This window comes from Castor canadensis, chromosome 15 (genome assembly GCF_047511655.1).
Source record: "Castor canadensis chromosome 15, mCasCan1.hap1v2, whole genome shotgun sequence".
NCBI lineage: Eukaryota > Metazoa > Chordata > Mammalia > Rodentia > Castoridae > Castor > Castor canadensis.
This window is the reverse complement of record NC_133400.1, coordinates 28642465-28662005: the sequence shown is the minus strand read 5'-3', so window position 1 is coordinate 28662005 and position 19541 is coordinate 28642465. Positions and strand designations below refer to the sequence as shown.

Genomic DNA, 19541 nt, shown 5'->3' with positions numbered 1-19541 from the left:
CACAGGGGACAAGGGTCCAGGCCCACCAGTGAGCTTAAGGGAGCCCTACTGGGCCCCTCTCCCTGGCTTCCAGTTGTTTCAGCTGAAAAATGGAGAACTTTGAGGAAGGAGCTGGGCTAAACAGGAGGTAGAACTGGTTGACCTTGGGGGGTCCCAGTACATGACATAAATAAGGAAGACGGGGTGTGCACAGGAAAGGGTAGGGATGTTCTTTCTTCATAGAAACATACCTTCTGCTTTTCTTTTCTTTTTAAACATTTATTAGCATAAGTTCATTGTACAAAGGGGTTTCATTGTGCTACTTCCATACATGCATAGAATGTTCTTTGATCAATTCACCCCTCTATTACTCTTTCTTATCAATTTGATACACTGTTTAGTGGATTTCATTCTGCTAGTTTCATACATGCATATGATATACTTCAATAAAATTCACCCCCACTCTTTCTCCTCCCCCTTGCGCTGATCCCCCCACTGATTCCTCCCACGCACACACCACTGCCTATTTTCTTAAAACATGACTCAAGCTTTATCATAACACCATTTTCTTTTTGCGGTACTGGGGTTTGAACTCAGGGCCTCCACCTTGAGCCACTCCATCAGCCCTTTTTTGTGATGGGTTTTTTTCAAGATAGGGTTTTGTGAATTGTTTACCCGGGCTGGCTTCGAACCGAGATCCTCCTGATCTCTGCCTCCTGAGTAGCTAGCTAACAGGCATGAGCCACCTGCATCTGGCGTGTTTGCACCTTTGATAGAGTCCGAGAGAGAGAATGTCTCTGCTCCTATGGAGTAGGATCCACCTGCCGTATCTGCAGGTTCTGTACCCATGGCTTCAACCAATCGCAGATCGCAAGTATTCAGAGAGAAAAATTGTCTGCACAGAACTTGCACAGACTTTTCCTTGTCATTGTTCCTTAACCAATGCAGCGCAAGTGCCATTTCCATAGCATTCACATGCAGTAGGTGTTATAAGAAACGACTTAAAGCGTGGGGAGGATCGTGTCGATTCTACACAGGTACGACACCACTTTGTATAAGGCACCAGCATCTGTGGATTTTGGTATCTGAGCAGAGGTCCTCGGACCCACAGATTAATGTGTGTTAATGGTAGTTAATGTAGGCTGAGCAGTTACTGACTGTGTGTCTGGCACCAATGCTCTTCAGAGCTAACCGAATGCAGTCTCCTCCACAAATAAGGAAACTGAGGCACAGAAAATTATGCCCTGACACATGGTCCTTGGCCTTAAGCAGAGAGGTGACAGGGAGAGGTGAGAGCTCCCACTCGTTGGCCGAATGTTCAATTGTCACGCAGTCCTAGTGGTCTAGTTAGCCAATGCCAGCTTGCTTATTCAAAGCCACTGTGTTGGCCAAAGAAACCCAGCCCACTGAGCGCATGGCACCTGGGGATTACCTGGGTGAGCGCTTGTATAGATGGGAAAACTGAGGTCCAGAGAGGGGCAGGGGTTTTCCCTCGGCAGTGTGGGGCAGGACCCACATAGGGCCCTGCCCTGAGAGTGCTTTTCTCTTATCTCCTGGGACCCTCCACGTCAGGACTCACCCTCCTCATTCCCTACCTCCTCCACCGCAAGAAGAGCTGGGGCAAATGCCGGATCCGTGTGTTCGTGGGGGGCCAGATCAACAGGATGGACCAGGAGAGAAAGGCGTAAGTGGGCAGGCCAGCAGGGCCACGCCCTTCCCTCCCGCCTGGCCTCCACTGCCACCTGCCACCTCCTCAGCGGACCTGGGATTGTCCCAAAGCCCAGGCTAGCTCTCTCCAGGCACAGTACTGGTGACTGGGGCTCTGGGCAGGAGCAGGGCCTTTTCTCTTTCCAGAGTATTCTGGCTTCCTGTCCTCCTTTCATAAGACGTCCCAGCCCTGGTCTCTGCTGTGACAGGGAGGGGAGGAGAGTTCTGAAATCACAAAACTCCTCAAGGGGAGACCCGTATGAAAGGCAAAGTGGACAAGCCTTCTTCCTGAGACGTGAACAGGGTTAGATTCCTTCAGGGCAGTGTCCCCGCAGTGTGCTACACACGCTGTGTGGAGACAGGAGGTGACGAGTCAAGAGATGGGATGGCAAATACTAGGGAATCTTTTGGTGAGAAGTGACTTTTAATCCCCCTCCACTTCTGTTTCTGACTTGGTGCAAGAAAGTCTTGGTTAACATTGGACTTGGCACCTGAACAAAGCTCTCTGCCTAAGAAGAGACAGAGGCCATGGCTTCTGGCAGAATTTAATGGCATTGGTTTATTTACATGGGTTTGAATTGTTACCTCCTTCTGGCAAGAGATGCTGTTTTCTCTTTGAAATTATAATATAAAATTTCTTTCTGAAATGGAGCTAAGTGTATTAGTCCATTTTTCATTACTATAATGAGACACCTGAGGCATTCTACTTTATGAAGAAGAGAGGTTTTTTTGACTCTTGGTTCTGGAATGCAAGGACTAGGGGCCACATCTATGATGGCCTTTTGCTGGCAGTGCCCTAAGTTTGCAGAAGGCCAGAGACAGAAGGCACAGGTCTCCCTCCTCTTATAAAGTCACCAGAATTCAGTCCAGGGCTGGGGTGGTGGTGCTCCACACTGATGACCTTATCCAATCCTGTCACCACCAGAGGCCCTGACTCTAAACTCTGTAGGTGAATTAAGTTTCTGTCCTCTCAGTACGGAACCTAGAAAGTTAAATTTCTACCTGAGTTAAACAAGCCAAATTTAAATCATAGCATGAAGTCAGGATGTGAGTTGATTTAAACAGACATGAAAACAAATAGTAAGGCAGGTGACACGCCTGCAGAGTTTATAGGAGCTGGACAACTGCAGCTTTACAACAAGGTCGAGTGAGGTCAAAAGTCCCCACATGCCGCCTGTTCAGACAGGTGGGGTAGGAGATTGGGAGTTGCCCACAGAGAACCCTGCGTTCCTCCAGTGCCTTTTGCAGCAACCCTGACTGTGACACCCCAGGGTTAGGAGATGAGGGCACCCCTAACCCTCATCCTGTGCCAGGATGGCACCCCTGGGACAGCTCTCCCTCTAGTCTTTGTGCACTCGGGACAACCCAGCAGTCCCATCTCTGTCCTCGCCCCTCTGAGAACTTCACCACTGAGAGCTCCCCTCCTGGAAAGGCCAAGGACAGCGTTGCTTGGGACAGCAGCACCTGGCTTCTGGGCTCTCTACAGAGTAAACAGGCCAAGGGGGCCGTGTCACAGTCTCCACTTCCTGGGCAGCAGCTGGGCTCCCTGAGATTGGTTTAGCTGAGGGACGTGGCATATTGGGTAGCAGGTGTCCCTCACACAGAGGTTATGAAGACTGCTTTGCCACCCAACCGGCTCTTGATGGGCCACGTGATCTTCCTTCCCCATGACCCCACACCTGCCGGTCCCACTGCCACTGCTGTACGTGGTGATGAGGCTGCCCACAGCTCTGCTTTCAAAACTCCCATCCCCTGGGGCTGGTGGATTGGCTTAGGTGGTAGAACGTCTGCCTAGGAAGGATGAGGCCCTGAGTTCAAACCCCAATGCTGAAAAAACAAAAATCCCACCCCCAAGTTCAGGAGTCCACAGAGGCTTGATAGTGGGGCCAGGCAGCTCCTACAGGCTCCTCTGCCCCCATCTCTCCCACAGCATGCTCCAAGCCATCCCTACCCACCCTTCACAGCTGTTGTTCCACTCCTAGGCCCCCCCGCCCACGACCTCCATGTCCTTGCTCACCTGTACTCCTTCCATCAGAGAGACCAGTGGTCCTCAACCTGGCTGCACTTCAGCATCCCATGGGCCCAGGGGTTGTGACTCAGTGGTGCACTGGGGCCCAGGCAGGTGTACACTTCTGAAGGTTCGTTGGCACATTGGTGTCAATGTGGACACTCCTCTACCCTGCCTGCTTTGGCCTACATACACCATCTAACCAGATTGCCACCTCCTCTGCGAAGTCTCCCCTGACTACACAACCTGGCTTGTACACAGTTAGCTTCTGCTCCCATTAGATGCAAAGCCAGCACCATCTTAGTTCTTGAGTTATCTTTTCTTCCTCAGCCACTTCTTTTTTTTCTTTTGCAATACTGAGGTTTGAACTCAGGGCCTTACACTTGCTAGGCAGGCCTCTACCACTTGAGCTACACCTCCAGCTCTTAGCTTTTAGATTATTTTTCAGATAGGCTCTCCTCCTGCTTTCTGCCCAAGACTGGCCTTGGAACAACATTCTCCTACCCATGCCTCCCTCATAGCTGGAATGGCAGGTGTGGGCCACCATGCCCAGCTTGCTGGTTGACAGGGATCTCACTAACTTTGTGCCCAGGCTAGCCTTTAATTTCAGTCTTCCTGATCACCTTTGAGTAGCTGGGATTACAGGCATGAGCCACCATACCTGGCTCCTCAGCCACTCTTTATTTTCTCTTTTTAACTCCCCGTCCCTTTGACCTTTGCTATTCCAGGTGTTGTCCATGGACCAGCAACAGCACATCCACCTATCGACATCTAACCCAGTTTTTGGATATCCCCTACTGTCTGTCCCGCCCCTGTGTTAGAATATCAATTCCATGCAGACAGGGTGGGAACAGTTCTGCTCACTGCTATAAAGTCAGCAGGCGTTTAGTAAAAGTTGGGTGGAGGAATGTATTTTTACAAAGCTCCCATCTGTCCTCCAGAATTGTTTCTCTGTTGAGCAAGTTCCGATTGGGATTCCATGAAGTTCACATTCTTCCCGACATCAATCAGAAGCCTCAGGCTGAACGGTGAGTTCTCTGTGTCGGGGGGGGGGGTCCAGGCAGAAGGTCCAGCCATGTGTCCTGAAGATTCCTCTGCCTGCCGTCCCCTTGCTCCAGCCCCACTGGTTCCTTTGCTGCTCCCCACACCGGACACGATGCACCTCAGGGCCTTTGCACATTCAGTGCCCAGTTTATACCTTCACAAAACTTCTACTTCAGATCATTGACCCATTTGCTCATCGCCCAGCAGCCCAGGGGACTGGGAAGAAGGGTAACATCAGCCTGGTACAGGACAGCATTCAGTAACCACCTGCTGAGTGGAGGGGTAGGTGGAGGGTAGAGTCCAGGACAGTCACTGTAGATGGCAGATCTGAGTGTGAGGGCTGAATTCCACACAGAAGCTTTTGGGAGGTAAATGCCAGTGCCACATGGGTCTCAGGCTGACAAGTCCGTCCTGGTGGCACCACCTCCTGCTCCCTCCCAGGCCTGGTTCCTGAAGATGGGGCATCTCACCCGGCCTCACCTACTGTCTCTTCCCCAGCACCAAGAGGTTTGAGGACATGATTGCGCCCTTCCGCCTGAATGATGGCTTTAAGGATGGGGCCACGGTCGCCGAGATGAGGCGGGATTGCCCCTGGAAGATCTCGGATGAGGAAATTAACAAGAACAGAGTCAAGGTGAGAGGGAGGAAAGGGCCTCACTGGGGGCGGGGGCGGCATCCATGCAAGCCACCCACTCATAGCCATGGCAGAGCTTTCTTATTCTCGCCCCTCTCCCCTACCTCCCTGCTCTCCTCTCCCAGCCTCTGAGGTCCCCTCCGGCTGTGGGGCTCAGTGCTATCCCAGCCTGGGAACCTGGTCCCCCTGCCTGGTTAAGTGGCCAGCAAGGTGTGCAGCTGCCTGGAGGCCTTCTCTCTCTCTTCCCCATTTCTCTGTGCCTGGGGGGAAGAGATTCATGGCACAGGGGTGAGAATCCAGGTGCAGTTTGTCCTGGGTCCCAGAGCTGCCTGGCTTTCTCCCTCCATTTATAAACTGTACCCTAGAGGCCTTCACCCTCACCCCTTCCTAGACAGCACATTAGGACTCTGACAAGGGCTAAAAGAGGTGTGTGCAGGGAGGCGGGGCACTTCTTCAAATGACTGCTGTGGCCTTTTTAAGGTGGAGTGAGCAGCAAGGAGGGCCAGGCTGGATATCAGTTCTGCCCCTGTGTGGTCCATGTCAGTGGTCCTCACTAGAAGCAGTTTGTTACCTCCCTCCACCCCCAAGACATTTTTCAGCCTCTAGGGCATCACAACTGAGGGACGTGGGTTGCCACTGTCATGTAGCCCGTAGAGACCAGGAACACCGTTGAACATCCCACATCCACCCAAAATGTCAACAGGGAGAGTTAACTCACTTCCCCATTCTCTAAAGTGGGTGTCCATCCACTCTGAGATCCTCAGTTCCAGCCATTTCTGAACAGTTTGAGACGGCCTTGGGCTCAGGAATCTCAACTCAACTTGCTCCACTCAGGCTTTGGAGAATTCTGTGTCCCGTCATCAGGAGACTTTGTCCCCAAGTGCACACGTAGCCAGCTGGCTCTTTGGAAAATGCTGAATAAGTGTAATGTCCAAAGGAAGTTTGACCAGAGTCTGTCACAGAGGGGGTGGAGCTCCAAGTCCCCCTGCTCTTTCTGGTTACCAGGTCTTCTGCCTGGTGCTCCGGCATAGATTCGCTCATGTGATTCCCCTGAGGGAGGAGTCACCAGACCCACTTTCCGGAGAGAGACAGTGAGGCTTGGGGAGGCACAGGGATTTGCTCAGGCTATCTCTGCTGTGAAGGTCAGAGCTGAGATGTGAACCCAGTAAAGTGCCTCATCTTCCTACCATCACAGTTAGAAGGTCAGGCAATGAATGACCAAGGAAAGCTTCCTGAAGGAGGTGGACTTGGTGTTCAGTTGTCATGAGGGCCCCTGTCTTTCCCTGGGCAGGAGAGTCCATACGCAGGTAGGAGGAATAGCTCATGCCCAGGTGGGCTTGACGGGGGTCAGCTGCAGTCAAGGGCTTGGCTAGTGACCACCCAACTTTTCCTGGTTCCAGTCCCTTCGGCAGGTGAGGCTGAATGAGATCCTGCTGGATTACTCCAGAGATGCAGCGCTGGTGGTGATGTAAGTAAGCCTGGCTGGCTGGAGGGGCAGCCTGCCAGGACAAGCCTGGCAGCTCTGAAGAGGGCTCTGGAAGTAGCCCAGCTGAAGCATAAGGGTGCACAGCTCCTGTAGACCTAGTCTGGGCAGACTCAGCACACAGCCAGGCCCGCACCTGCTCCCAACCTGCGCAGCAGCTGGCAGAGGTCTAGGGTCTCACGTGGCCCGGGCATTGCTGGCTGCCCTCCCTGCTGTCTTTGCTTATTTGCTGCATTTTCCTGCCAAACAGGCTTGGCAAAGTGGGTGCCTGGCTCATTCTAGAAGCAAAACCATTCCCGTTGTTTGGGAATTGCCCAATCCTCTTTGGCCACTCGCCATCCCCAGTTGATGTGGTGCCAAATCTAGACAATGAAGACAGGATTGCCCCAGTCCCACTCCTCCGACTAGATTCCAAGCTGCCCCTGGTGGCTGTTGGCCAGGGCAGAGCAAGTGGAAGGTGACAGTGGCTCTGTGAGGCCAGCAGGAAGGACATGGTCAGCCAGAGGTAAGGGGCCTTTACCAAGGCAAATAACTGCCTTTCTCACATTTCCTGGGAACCGGCTGCCTGGGAAGTCTGAGGACAGCCAGAAGCCTGCCGGGTCATTCTCTCACAGAGCCGGGACCAACTGCATAGCTTCCCAAGCCTTCTATCACCTTCTACCACTCAACAATTACTAAGAATGCCAGGCTGTGGACTTCCTTCCCAAGGCAGTCTCCTCACATTCCCACATGTCACCCATGTCACTTAAGACATTGAAAAAAGTGTCAAGATGGTGACAGCAGAACACTAAACTGGGTGGACCCTTCTGAGCACAGGGCCCCAGTGATGGCATTGCCCAGAACAAGCATCCCGGGGCATTCAGGGAGGAAATTTTTTTGTACAAAGGAAAGTGCTAAAGAAAGAGTTCTTAATTGCCAAGTGTTTAGCCAACAACCAGCAGAGAACGTTCCTAGGGCAAGAGTGTCCCAGGGTGTGGGTGGGATCAGAGTGCAAAGCAGTAGAAATGGCTTCGTGCTGGGTGGGCTCCCAGACTTCTCTGTGGGTGTGGAGCCTGGGGTGCATGCCCTCCTCCCCATGCATGCATGTGGTAAATCATCACCTCCTAAGTGCTACCTCTGCTCAAAGAAGCAGCTTTGCATTTTGATCTGGCATTAGCTCACTGTGTGGCCTTGGTAAAGTAACTCCATGTCTCTCTGGCCTGTGTCCTTCATGATCAAAAGAAGGGTGACACTGAAGTATTGCCAAGATCCTCTTTCACACCAACCAACATGCTGTGACTCTAAATTTCTTTGCCATTAAAATGAGCCCATCTCTCAGGCCATAGGATGAGGAATTTCATCCAGACAGGCAGACCCCTGCTGGTCCCTCTCTTTTCTCCTCCCCTTTTGCCCCAAGGCCTCTTGGGAAAGCCACACCCACATCAGCCTTGGTGGGATTGGCTAAAACCAAAACAGATAGTCATTTTAGAGAAGACACCACCCCACATTGGCAGCCACAGCTGTTGCCCAAAGGGGCCTCTGGCTCTTAGGCCAACTCTGCGGGGAGGACAGAGCAGCTGCCTGTGTGTGCATTTCTAATCCAAGCTGGAGACGCACCCAGTTTTTCTACAAGTGGAGTCCAAGGTCAGCTTCTTCAGAACATGGGGAGATAATGGAAAATGCAAATTTTTCAATCCCTTCCAGATCAGAGACCGGGGTGGAGCCTGGGGCCCTGCATTCCCCAGAGATTCTGAGGACAAAACAACTCTCCCCAGCATCAGGACAATGACAGACTCACATTGTCCAGCATTTTGGAGGCCATACTTCACATTTTTCTACAGCCAGTTTGAGGCAGCATTTGGTTGTTTGCCATGTACCAATCAGCAGTTTATCTGATTAACAAGCTCCCTTGACTCCCAGGCTGGGAAACAGCCTGACAGACTTTAATTGACTAAAAACCTGTTCCTGTCAGAACCAGATACCTCTTTTTTTTTTTTAATAACACCTCTCTCTTCAAAGCCAAATTGAAATAATCAAAATAGTGATACTACATTTGATGGACTGAGCCTCTGTGATACTCAAGGCATTGGGGCCTTATTAATATTCTTTCATTCTTCTTTTCTTTTTGTTGGAGGGGGTGTGCTGGGGATTGAACTCAGGACCTTTTGCTTGCTAGGTAAGCACTCTACTACTTGAGCCACACCCCAGTCCTTTTGCTTTTTAGTTTGTTTTTCAGATAAGGTCCATGCTTTTTGGCCAACCTCAGGCCATAATCCTTCTACCTCTGCCTCCTGAGTAGCTGGGATTACAGAAGTAATTCCATGTTATACAACCATGTCCAGTCCTAATTTTCAAGACCTATTTTAGGTATATTCTTCAGTGGTCCCACATTAGAAGAGGAAATTGCCTCAACAGTTAAACCACTAGCCTAGGACACTACAGAGGGGAAGCAGGACTGGATCTGGGAACCTGTGGCTTCAGTTCTGTCACAGGACAAAGGGCCCATGTCTGGGTTAGATCCAAGGCTTCTCTGTGGCCAAGACACACAATTCTAAACACAATTCAGAATTCTGAACTCCTTTGCTCCAGAGTGGTTTTTTTCTCCCTAAAGATTACTAGTCTGATGGGAGCACATTCTGGGGGCAGGAATGGAGCATGTCATTGATGACACGAGTTAAAGGCACAGCCGTGGGACAGGTGGACAGGTTCCGCTGGGGGAGGACACTTCATGCTGAAGCCACAAAGTGCTGTCCCCTGCCCCACCATGCAGTCACCTGTTCCCAATGGCCTTTGAAGCCTGTGGATACTGAAATACTGCAGCATTTCCCAAAGGTCAGCAGCCTTGGGCAACCTGTCAAATCCGGAGAGTTGGTTTCACTATCCTCCCATCCCAAAGTCACTAAACCCTAACGAAGATGACAAGTGCTTAACAAGATGCTCTTTTTCCCTCCCTCTCTTCCCCAATCCTTGGGACCTGGCCTTTTAAACAGGGCAGTGGTTGTCCCAAGTGACCCTCTGATGGTGACATTTTCAGTCTGAGACAGCTGTCCAGGGACCCCAGCTTCCCTCCTCAGCCCTCAATGGGGGGTGGCAGAGGCTGCAGTGAGAGAGGCAGCTGGTGGGAAATTCCCAAGGCCCTTGGAGTCCCAGCTCTGCTAGTGCTGGCTTGGTCACCTGGTGTGCTCCGTTTTCTTCAGAGCACACAGACATCCTACAAAGGAGGGATCTCTGTTCCCACTGAGGTTCAGGGTCAGTTGGATGCTTTGCCAAAGCCACACAGCCGAGACATGGCAAAGTAATAACTCAGGTAGCTTCTTGGTGCCAGAGTCGGAGCTATGGACTCTAGCAAGGCATGGCATCCTCCACCTGCCTGGCTTCCCTAGCTTGGCAGGTGGACTTGTGGGGGCCTTGCCCATGTCCAGGCTGTGTTGCAGCTCAGATGAAATAATGACCAGGATGAACTTCAAGGAAAACAGCCTGTCAAGGGCAGACCCATTTAAGACACTGGCGCCTGACTTCACATAGCGCCAGAGGGTCTGTGAGGTGTCACCTCCCCAGGAGCTGAGAGCTGGGTAGCTTCAGCCATCCCAATACATTTTGGGAATTCTCAAGATGGAAGAAAAGTCAGTTCCTGAAATAGCCGGGAAAACACGACCAAACAGCATTCACAGGCTGTTATTTGCAGTGTTGCACAATTCAGATGAGGGGCCCCCAGAGGTGGAGTTGGCTTCTGCAGCTTCCACAGGCCAGGGGGCAGGACTAGGACACTCAGCTGTGTCACGTGGGCACATCATCATGTTGTGACCTCAGGGGGTGTGTGGCTGGAGAAGCAAGCTTGGCGTGATGTGGGTGGCCTGATGACATGGGAGTTTCTGCTTAACAAATACACACTGAACCCAACTCAGGGGCAAGAGTGGGGGGCAGGACCAACCTGGCCTGCATGTGTGCAAACACACATTTGGGGGGAGACAGACAAACAACACCCAAAGATGCTCTTTAGATAACTAAAGGGCTACGAAGACAATAAAACAAGGGACTAGGATGAAATGTGGGTCACCTCCTTTGGAAGGGGTGATTAGAGGAGTTGCATTTGAGCACAGACCTGAGTCACTGAAAGGAGCCAGCAGGTGAAGAGCTGGGGGTGCTGCCTACCAGGTAGAGAGATATCAAATGCAAAGGCCCTGAGGCAGGAGCAAGCTTGGCATTTATTTAGGAAGAGAAAGAAAGCCACGTTGGCTGTAGGCGTGAGCAAGGTTGAGGGCAGTAGGGACAGGTTGTGATGGTTGGTGGACTAAGATCACAGGGGATGCAGACCAAGCCTTTGGAGATGTTTCATGCTAAGGTACAATTGAGTAATGCTCTGAAGGAGAGCAGGAGGTCTTTTCAAGGGTGGTGAGAAGGGTTCTGAAGGGGGCACTAAACAGATGTGTTGTTCGGAAACAAACCCCAGGCTGGACTGAGTGGGGAGGGCCCTGAATAACCCTGCTTTGGCTTCTTCCTGCCTTACAGCACCTTGCCCATTGGGAGGAAGGGAAAGTGTCCCAGCTCACTTTACATGGCCTGGCTGGAGACCCTGTCCCAGGATCTCAGACCTCCCGTCATCCTGATCCGTGGAAACCAGGAGAGCGTGCTCACCTTTTACTGCCAGTAACTCCAGGCTTGGGGATCCCTGCCTGAAGCCAAGTGTGTATAGGGGACAAGTCAGAACTCAGCTCCAGTCCTGGAGAGGAGCCTCACCTGTCGCATGTTGAGTCCACCATGATGGTCTCAATGGACCCCACCTCCCTTGGACACGGCTCCTGGGCCTCATTTTTATGGATTGGAGAAATTGCAGATGGAGCTTCATGGAAAATTCTGTGAAAGATCCTATCTCTTAAAAATGTTTTCCTTTTGATCTTGATGACCATTAATTAAGATTTCAGTGTTGATTTGTGTGCTAATTAAGTCTGAGTGCTGGCTCTGCCTCTTGGCAGTTTCTGCAGACCTTCCCTGGTTAACAGTCCCCAAACTCTGCCTCCTTCCTCCACCAGCCCGGAGAGCAGGGAGCCCACCAGTAGGACCTGCCCAAGTTCCCAGGAAGGCGCCACAGGGCCCTTTGAGGCTGCACAATAATGTAAAATTCTTATTATTCTTATTCTTATTCTTATTTACATAATAATGTAAAATTCTGCCACTGCTCACTCCTGTCACTTTCAATATTGGCTCTTCAGTGTCTTCATTGCCTCTAAGACCCTGGATTTTAAAACTTCTTTGGTTTGAAAACAGTAAGAAATACAGTTGTACATAAGGAGACCCTGGACATGCACAAAACAATACTCATGATGGGTGACACATGCCAATACAATATTTTCTGTTCTCCATTTCTTTTTTCTCCCTTTCTTTCTCTTTCTTTTCTTTTCTTTCTTGTTTTGGTGGTACTGCGGTTAAACTCAGAGTCTTGTGCTTTGCAGGTGCTCTACAAGTTAAGCCATACCCCCCAGCCCTATTTTGCTTTAGTTATTTTGGGGATTAAGGTCTTAAGTATATGTCCAGGCTGGCCTGCACTGAGGTCCTCCTATTTTGCACTTCCTGTGTAGCTGAGATGACAGGTGTGCACACCACACCCAGCTACTGGTTGAGATGGAGACTCATGAACTTTTTTGCCTCCCGAGTAACTAAGATTACAGACATGAGCCACTGTTCCCAGGCCTATTTCTTTTTAATGTTGGTTGCAATCCACTAAAATGATTTTTGGATTCACTAGTGGGTGGTGATGCACGATTTGAAAAACATTCCGGGCTGGTACCAGTGCTGGTATAGCTGTACCAGCTATAATCCTAGCTACTTGCAAAGCTGAAATCTGAAGGACTGTGGTTTGAGGCCAGCCCGGGCAAATAGTTCTTGAGATCCTCATCTCCAAATTAACCAGAGCAAAATGGACTAGAGGCATGGCTTAAGCTGTAGAGCACCTGCTTTGCAAGCATGAAGTCCTGAGTTCAAACCTCAGTCCTACAAAAAGAAGAAAGAAAAGGAGGGAGGGAGGGAGAAAGGAAAGGAAAAGGAGAAAAGAGAAAGGAAAGAAAGAAAAACAGATTGACTTTCCTCTGTGCCTTGTGTGTGTTTCCACACAGGGTGCTCCATGGACTGGGGACAGGCCACTGCTGGGCATTTTCCAGCCCACCCCGCAGGGAAAAAAGGTAACAGAGCATGTGAGGAAGGGATGGATGGAGGGTGGGAGTGTTAAGAGAGCAACAAGAAGAGGCAAGAATGAAGGAGTCTAGTAGAAGGGCACTCACTACAGGTGTGGTTAAGGATGGAGGACAAGATATTGGGAGAGGGGAAAAGGGGAATATGGCAAGATTGGCAAAGGATCAGAAAGGAAGGAGCAGCTCCAACCCAGCCCAGGGCCAGATGGAAGGAACCACCAGTAAGAGGCAGAAGTGGGTTAGGCGGCAGGTAGGCCACGTGGGTGAATGTGAGGTGGGGACAGAGGTGGGAGACCAGTTGAGGAAGATGGAGGTGGAGAAAGGAGCCTGACAGGACCTGGCTCAGGAGACTGTGCTTGGGTTGCTCCATACTGAAACCCCCAGAATGGTGGTACCCACAAAGCTAGGGGGCAAGAGTGGAATGTGCATGCAGAAACAGCAACCACCAGCAGGCCAGGAGAAACGAAAGGCGTCTGGGGCTCTAGGCAGAGCTATAAGGCAGAAAGATGGAGCTGTGCCTTGTTCTAATGCCCCTGAGCTGGCCAAAGGATGGGCCATCTTTGGGTTTTGCTGGCTTCCTCCAAGATCACTTGGTCATGAAGACTGCCAGCTTTTAGGTTCGAACCCCAAAAATTTTAGTGTTTCTCAGGTCCTCCTACTGGGAAGTCAAAAGACTCTGGGAGCCCAGCACCATATAGGGCTCTCTGAACAAGACAAACAGCTGGCCAAGTTTGTCAGGGGTGCTGCTCTGTGGCCCAGGGACCTTGGAGATGGGCTTCCTCTGGGCCATGACTTGAGCTCCAGGGAAGATGCAGTCTCCACCAGGGAATGCTTGCCTTTTTGGAGTCACCTGAAAGAAGAGTTCCTGGCAAATTTTCAGAAATCCTTGTTCCAAGAGCAGAGAATGTTTTGGCTTTGGGCATTAAAAAAAAAAAAAAAAAAAACAACTTTTTTCCCCTCTATGTTGGAAATAGTAATTTTTGACAATAATAATAGTTCTATAAAAAACTGTTTTTTGAGACAGTGTCTAGCTACGTAGCCCCAGCTGGCTTCAAACTCACAGTCCTCCTGCCTCAGTCTCCAGAGTGCTGGAATTGCAGGTCTGGCCAGAAAAAAAAAAAAAAAAACAACACAGTTTGAGTTAACAGTGAGGCCCCAAATCATGAAATGGATAAAAACATGTTCACTCAGTCAACAGAACCTATTTGTTTGGGAACACAGTGTTTTCAAATCTGCTGAGTGTTTAGAAAAAGTCATTGTTTTTTCAACCCTTAATTGAACTTTTCTCCTGGTTCTACAGGCCATATCACCAGATTTCTACATGAATATTTACAGTAGATGTTTATTTTCACTCAATTGTCTTACACGCATTTATAGATTTGTGGGAGCCGGCTGTCCTCAGCCTTTGGGAAATTCTCCCTGCATTTTGGATCACAAGATCTCAAAATGAGAGGTGGATGCTGTGTGGAAAGAGCTCTGGTGTGGCCACCAGGAGACTTGGTTTTGAGTTTCTGTCTCTCTCTAAAATTGGCTGTGTGACCTAGAGGTACCCCTTAACCTCTTGGCCTCAGTGTGTGAAATCAGAGAATTGGACCGGAACAGGTGTCATCAGACAGCTGACCTGCCAATCAGTGACTGCTTTGGCCCGTACATGGCTGATCAATTTTGTGGTGGCAGCCAGGGATGGGAGAGTGGGGAAGGGATCACATTCTTTACTCACCTCCCTGAGCCTCCCAGCCCACTCATCCTGCTGCCCTGCTGGGGGAGCTCTGGATGGGAATCTCCAAGGCACGCCAGGGTATCATGTGACCTGTTGGTCAGAGGAGGAGAACAGATTCTGGTCTATGCTGTCTTTGGGTGACAAAACACTTCACATTATTGTATTAGTGGTAAGAAGTCTTATCCCTTATGTCCTGCCTTTTGCTGTGCATGGAAAACCTGACCCACAGACAGGTAGTTCATGAGGCCCAGGCCAGCCCCAGCCACTACCACCCCAGCTGCAGAAGCAAGGACTTTCATGTATCTCCCCGGAAGTCACTGCCCAGTCAGTTAGCTCCCAATTTTCCCCTTGGCATTTCAGCCTCCAGAGTGAGCATCTTCCTTCAGCTCCTGGCTAGACTTGTTTCAGCTTTGAAATAGGTACATTTTCCACCCAGTAAGCTTTCTGTTTCCCGGAGAAGGCAGCTGTGGGCCTCATCAGTACACAGAGAGTCCCAGTTTAGATTGAATTCACTTTAGACATCTGCCTGGCCTCTTCAGTGTGGTCATGGGGAGGTGGCTTTCACAGGACTGAGACCAGCTGGAATGTTCCAGAAGCACCACCTGGCCAGGAGGCCCCCAAACACATGCAAAGCAGCCAGGTTTCACTTGTGATTGTGCACAGCTCAAGTTGTCAGAAAAGAAAATGCTACCAGCTTTAAGAATGTTCACAGAAACGGGGGTCCAGGAAAGCCAGGCCACTGGTAGTTCCCCACTTGTAGAGAGGTTTAATCCTGACTGAAGGCATAATTACCCACTTCCTGAAAGGGAGCCACAACAAATTCCCTTTCTAAAAAAACTTAAGAAGAGCCACCTGTCTGGGAGGCCAGAGAGAAGAATGGTTTACAGATGAAAGATGGTGGCAAAAAAGGATGCGTGTTTTTTATTATAGCTCATAAAAAAGTTACAAATAAAATGCTCCCAGGTGGTAAAAGAGGGAGCAAACCCACCAAGTGTCTATGGAGAATTTAGTATTGAAAAGGGGTTTGAAAGATGGTTGGGATTCAACAGAAAGATAGTCCTGGGAGCTGGGGTTGGGAGGAGGTGATCCAGGTGGCAAGAATAGCTTGATAAGGACATCCTTAGGCATGCCAGAAGAACCAGAAATAAACCAGTTTTCAAGGAGGATAAGGGTTGGCACATGGAAAATAAGAGTGAGAAAGTCAGAATGGAAAGACCCAGCTACCAGGCTGGAGAGCTCACAGGCAATCCAGAGCTGCTAACTACTGCAGGAAAGCCAAGCCTTAGGTAGCTTGGTTATAGGAGATGGGCCAGGTGGGAAGAGAAAAGGCAGGCACCCTCTGGGAGGAGGCTGTGCAGAATCCTACTGGCAATTCAACCAGGCTCAACACTGAGAGAGGCAGATGGACGTGTGAGGTCCTGAGTTCAATCCCCAGCATCCCCACCCCCAAAGAAAAGGCAGAACAGAGAAGAGGGAAGGTACAGAGGATAGTAGAAAGAAATAGTTCTTCACAGAACTGGGAATCAACGACTGTTACGGATGGATGAGTGGAGTCAGGGTCCCAGAAGTTGAGCCTGGGCAGTTTTAAGATTGAAGAAAGCATGTAATATGGGCGGGGGGTGAGGGACAAAGGCTTAATGCCACAGGGAAAGAGAATAAATGAGTTTGACTTTGGCACTTTACTCGTGAGCACATCCGGGCAGTCAGAATTGTGGTCCTAGAACTCAAGAACTTTGGCTGTTAGCCTGAAGCTCTTGAGAGCTGTGACCATCAGCAGATAAGACAGTCACAGCGAGGTCAAGGATATTGAAGCCTCAGTGTAGGTGCAATCCAGAGAGACAGAAGAGAGAAAGCTGAGATCAAACCTTGGGAAGAGTTTTAGTAGGAGTCAGGAGGAAAAGGAGGCAGCCATCACAGTGGCTTAAAAAGAGCACTGGTGGGATGGGGAGAGGGGTGGGAATCCAGGTAACAAGAAGTCTTCGGAGAAGGGGTCAAAGGACAGAGGAGGCCCATGCAGTAGCTGCAAACAGCCAAAGCTGTTCGACACAGAAACTGCTGTCGAACCTGCAGTTGTTGCGTCACTGGAGCCTTACAGAGAATACTTTGGTAAAGGGTTGGGTCAGGGACCAGGGACTAGGAACGAAAGTGTGGGGACTAAAGGAAAGAGGAAGACATCCTTGCAAACCTTATATTCAAGTGAGCCAGCAGTGGAGAGACTGAGGAAACGGTGGAAACTTGAGGTCACTTCTATCTTCAAGGGGAGATTTGATTGTTGTTGTCTTAGGGAATACATTAGCCAGGATGATGTTAGGCTGTGCTATGATTACTCTATATTGTGATCTCTCTCTCTCTCTGTGTGTGTGTGTGTGTGTGTGTGTGTGTGTGTGTGTGTGTGTGTAGGTTGAACTCAAGGCCTTGTCCTTGCTAGGTAGTTGATCTACCACTTGAGCTGTACCCCCAGCCCTTTTAGCTTCAGTTATTTATCTTTCAAACAGTGTCTTGCGTTTTTGCCCAGGACTGGTCTGGACCACAGTCCTCCTATTTATGCCTTTCTCGTAGTTGAGATGACAGGCACATGCCAGCCTGCCAATCACTAGTGGTTGAGATGATATCTTGCTAACTTTTTACCTGGGCTAGCCTTGAGCCATGATCCTCCTGATCTCAGCCACCTTTGTAGCTGAAATTACACGTGTGAGCTACTTACGCCTGGCTCTCTTTCTCTTCTTACAAATACTCCTGTGATGCTCAGGCAGCTCTTCAGTGTCCCTCTTCTCCACATCAAGACTCAGAGATCAAAACTCCTCCCATCTTGTAAGGCCACCATTTCAACCAGCAACTTGCAGCTGGTTGAAGAAGTGAAAAGAGGGCTGCAGGGCCATGCTTTCTCTTTTAACCCCTGCAGCCCAGCAGTGATGCATTTCCTCTCAAAGCCCATTAACCAAGTAAGTTGCATAGCTCCACCTCACCACAAAGGTGCTGGGAAATTTTGATTCATTGAGCAACATGTGTCTGTGGCAGGGTGGGGTGAGTAATAGAGACCAGAGCGCATTTACAGGTCGAAAGGATTTAAGACACAATCAGAAGACATAGGAGGCCAAATTGAGGAAGAGATAGAAATGATGAATCAAAGGTGCAAGGGCCCACATGCCTGTGGCTCATGCCTTTAATCCTACTGATCAGAAGGATCATGGTTCAAAGCCAGGCTGGGCAAATAGTGAGACCCTATCTCAAAAATACTTACACACAAAAGGACTGGAGGGGTGGCTCAAGTGGTAGCACATCTGCCTTGCAAGTATAAAGTCCTGAATTCAAACTCTAGTACCACAAAAACAAAAACAAAAACAAAAAGATGCAAGGAAATTTTGGCCAAGCAGCAGGAAAGACACTGGTGAAATCTGCAGCCCAAAGATGCAAAGTCTAGAGACACCTGTCCTTGCCTACCATGTCCTTGTGACCTGGTAGCACAAGGCACATCCTCTTGGACACCAAATCAGAAAGCAAATGTGAAGACAGAGTGATGTGTTTTTGGCAATGGGGCTGCAAAGCAAGAAGGATGGAAGAACAAGGCAGTTTGACAAAAGTTATTTGGAAGTGGCCCAGCATGAGCTCCAAGGTGGGTGGCAAAGCTGAAAATGAGCTGTGAGAGTTGGAGAGGCTTGGAGGGCAGGGAACTGGAGGACAAAAAGGGTGTGTAGTGCTCCGGAAAGAGAGAAGGGAACGCGAGGTCAGTGTGCGCGCATGTCATTGTAGCCATTTTCGAGCACTATCAAATGCTAAGGGGTCTGTGACGTGAGCTCCATGGAGGTGGTAATTGACATGAACTTTTACTCATTGGATGGTAAAAGCTCAGGGGAGTGCCTGGGTACCTGGAGGGAACTCAGGGCACAGGATATTTCGGTGCTGAATTGGTTGGATGGCTAAAGGTCGGCTCTGATTGTAAGCAGCTCTGGGTCATCTTTGCACCCAAGTCCCCAGCACAGGGCAGGCATTCAGTCAACGTTCCTGTACTGACCAGAAGAATGAAGACTGAATGGATCATACCACTGGGGGTGAGAGTGGACATACACAAGATGAAGGTGAGTGGAGGGTGCACAGTGAGCAATGTGAGCTGGATCCTGGAGTTGCAAAATGGGAAGGGACAGAGAGGAAGCTTGGGAGCCAGTTGTCAAAGCCAGTTGAGCAAGGTCTTGGAGATAGTCCTAGAAGTCAACAGATGTACCTGCACACAGGGGAGCCTTCAGACCAGAAAGGCTGCTAAGACGAATTCCACCAGCTTCCCTTAATGGGTCTTTTCCTAGAGGGTTAGTTAAGGTGAGGAAGTTTGGGGTAGTAGGGCAAGTATGTTAGTCAACTTTCCATTGCTGTGACAAAATACCTGAGATAATCAGTTTATAAGATGGAAAGGCTTATTTTGGCTCATAGTTTCAGAGGTTTCAGTCCATGCTCACTTGGTTCCATTGTTTCTGGGCCTGTGGAGAGGCAGAAAGAAGCACCACAGTGGAGAACAGGTGGTGGAGCAAAGATGCTCAACTTATACCAGCTGGGGGAGGGAAAAGAGGAGAGGGAGAGAGAGAGAGAGAGAGAACATGCAAGCAGCAGCTGAGCTTTTACTATCCCCTTGAAGGGCACACCCCCAGTGACCTCACTTCCTTCCACTAGGCTCCAACTCCTACATGTTGGACCACTTCCCCATAGCACCATGAGGCTGGCCACGAAGCATTTAGTACATGGCCTTTGGGAGATATTTAAGACCTAAAGCATAACAGCAAGGTATAGGGGGAGGGGGCTGGAGCCTGTTTTCA

At 49.9% G+C, this 19541-nt stretch overlaps 1 protein-coding gene and 1 long non-coding RNA gene across 6 annotated transcripts in view; one reads left to right on the top strand and one right to left on the bottom strand.

Annotated features, from left to right (window-relative positions):
* Slc12a3 (solute carrier family 12 member 3) overlaps positions 1–12515 on the top strand; it is a 30255-nt gene extending 17740 nt beyond the window's left edge. For all 5 annotated transcript variants that reach the window (XM_074055964.1, XM_074055967.1, XM_074055966.1 and 2 more), the window contains 5 exons: positions 1552–1663; positions 4636–4722; positions 5237–5372; positions 6773–6840; positions 11344–12515. In XM_074055964.1, the coding sequence (XP_073912065.1) occupies positions 1552–1663; positions 4636–4722; positions 5237–5372; positions 6773–6840; positions 11344–11485 (545 nt within the window). In that variant the 3' untranslated portion in view covers positions 11486–12515. The remainder of the gene's footprint in view (positions 1–1551; positions 1664–4635; positions 4723–5236; positions 5373–6772; positions 6841–11343) is intronic.
* Positions 400–7523, bottom strand: LOC141417409 (uncharacterized). The gene is made up of 2 exons (XR_012441963.1): positions 6091–7523; positions 400–5632 (listed from the first exon to the last, which is right to left on the bottom strand). It is a non-coding gene; the product is annotated as an uncharacterized lncRNA (long non-coding RNA).
* Positions 12516–19541: the final 7026 nt, after the last annotated feature.